The sequence below is a fragment of the Phocoena phocoena genome, chromosome 10, assembly GCF_963924675.1.
Source record: "Phocoena phocoena chromosome 10, mPhoPho1.1, whole genome shotgun sequence".
In the NCBI taxonomy this organism is placed as follows: domain Eukaryota; kingdom Metazoa; phylum Chordata; class Mammalia; order Artiodactyla; family Phocoenidae; genus Phocoena; species Phocoena phocoena.
The window spans coordinates 9,895,978-9,898,281 of record NC_089228.1 but is presented as its reverse complement, the minus strand read 5'-3'; the positions used below and the strand labels follow the sequence as shown (position 1 = coordinate 9,898,281).

The 2,304-nt window shown below is 39.9% G+C and overlaps 1 protein-coding gene across 1 annotated transcript; it reads left to right on the top strand.

The window, feature by feature from the left end:
• The first annotated feature begins 1,581 nt into the window (after positions 1-1,581).
• On the top strand, positions 1,582-2,031 carry LOC136129271 (calmodulin-1-like). The gene has a single exon (XM_065885471.1). The coding sequence runs from the start codon at positions 1,582-1,584 to the stop codon at positions 2,029-2,031; it is 450 nt and encodes a 149-aa protein (XP_065741543.1).
• The last annotated feature ends 273 nt before the right edge of the window (positions 2,032-2,304 follow it).

The window sequence follows — 2,304 nt, the reverse complement described above, 5'->3', positions numbered from 1 at the left end:
GACAAAGCAAGTCTGAGAGGTGGAGTAGAAATTGAAATTTAGGACTATTGTTGTCAGTGGCACACTATGAGCAACTTTTAAAAGGCTTGTTAGGGTAAAAATGCACTTTTTGGCTTTTTAAGAAAGCATACTATGAAGAAAGAAATAATCGATCATATACTCAGAGCTAAGCATAACTATTGGCTTGCTGTCCCTACCATAACAACCAAAAATTGAGGGGAAGGGAGAGCAAAGATGCTGATCTTGTGAGCTTCAGATTGCCACAGCAGCCAGCAAACAACGATTGGACCGTGGATCAGTATTTCAAGCAAACAGTCTTGACTGTTTTACCAGCATAATCCCAGGATCTTCACTTTAAGCCAATGTTCTTTGCCCTAAGAGAGCGTCACGGAAAGCATTTGTTTCTTTGTGACTGAAGAACAATTAATTTAGTTCAACTCACTTCATTGAGCATGTACTATGTGAAAAAACCGTACCTAGTCCATAAATCCTAGTTCTCCGCAACCATAACCACTGGAGGCTGCTGTTTCAACACACCAACAGAGGCAGTGAATCTCTAGAAGCAAAACAATCTAGGCCAAAATAAATTAGTAAAGGATGTCTGAGGGTAAATGGTCTTTTTTTAAATGGATATAAAATTTATATCCAGTGAAATGCACAGTTGAGTACTCTCTTCCACATGATTTTTTTTCCACCTTGAATTCTGTGAAACCAGTTTGCCCTGGACTTTCTCCTACATCTTTGGCTATTCCACCCCTCTCTCATCATAGTTACCTATCACTTCACTAAATGTTGGTATTCCAATGTCTAAGTTCTTCTCTTCTCAGGTTACATATTCTCTTTATACTGTGTTGCTTTCAATAACCTCATCAGCACCACATCTACAAATCTAGACCCTATTTCCCATCTGCTCCATTAGTACATATCCAACAAGCAATGGGACCTCTTTGCTTAGTGGTCCCATAAGAACTTTAAATTTGTCATGTGCAAAAATGAACTTATTGCCTCTCACTACAAACATGCTTTTAATTATGTTTTCATTATTGGCACTAATGAAAACATACTTTTCAAAACAATTCAAGCAGTCGAGCACTTTTGTGTGATAAGGGATGTGTCAAACATTATAAATCAGGTAACCCTCTTTTGGGAGAACTGATTGTTGAGCCATTTATTCACGCCAAACCTGGCCATCATTCTGGAGCTTTCCTCCTTCCTCATTGCACCCACCCAAAATCCCCCCAAAATTTCACCTCCCCCTCATCATCGTGGTCCTTGCTTCTTTCTCTGGAATCTCTCAAATCTGTTTCTTTCTTCAATCACTGGCCTTGTCAAAAATCTTTCTACTTTCTTTCCAGACTTCCACACAGGGAGTATCGTTGCAACAGATTCAGACTCTGTTCCTGAGGCATAGAGGTAACGGAGGGATGAATTCTGATTGGAGATTTACGCATCAACCATGTGTTGAGTTTCTGTTAGGCATAAAATAAGTCAATTAAAGTAGCAGAACAGAATTAGTCCGAGTGGAGCGAGCGAGCTGAGTGGTTGTGTAGTCGAGTCCCGGAGACTGGTAGCGCTTGCAGCATGGCTGACCAGCTGACCGAAGAGCAGATGGCAGAATTCAAAGAAGCTTTTTCACTATTTGACAAGGATGGTGATGGAACTATAACAACAAAGGAGTTGGGAACTGTAATGAGGTCTCTTGGGCAGAATTCCACAGAAGCAGAGTTACAGGACGTGATTAATGAGGTGGATGCTGATGGTAACGGCACAGTTGACTTCCCGGAATTTCTGACAATGATGGCAAGAAAGATGAAAGACACAGACAGTGAAGAAGAAATTAGGGAAGCATTCCGTGTGTTTGATAAGGATGGTAATGGCTATATTAGTTCAGCAGAGCTCCGCCATGTGATGACAAACCTTGGAGAGAAGTTAACAGACGAAGAGGTTGATGAAATGATCAGGGAAGCAGATACTGATGGTGATGGTCAAGTAAACTATGAAGAGTTTGTACAAATGGTGACAGCAAAGTGAAGACATTGTACAGAACGTGTTAAATTTCTTGTACAAAATTGTTTATTTGCCTTTTCTTTGTTTGTAACTTATCTGTAAAAGGTTTCCCCCTATTGTCAAAAAAAATATGCATGTATGGTAATTAGGACTTCATTCGTCCATGTTTTCTTCCCTTATCTTACTGTCATTGTCCTGAAACCTTATTTTAGAAAAATTGATCAAGTAACGTGTTGCATGTGGCTTACTCTGGATGTATCTAATAAGCCCTTCTGCACATCTGAACTTAGATGGAGT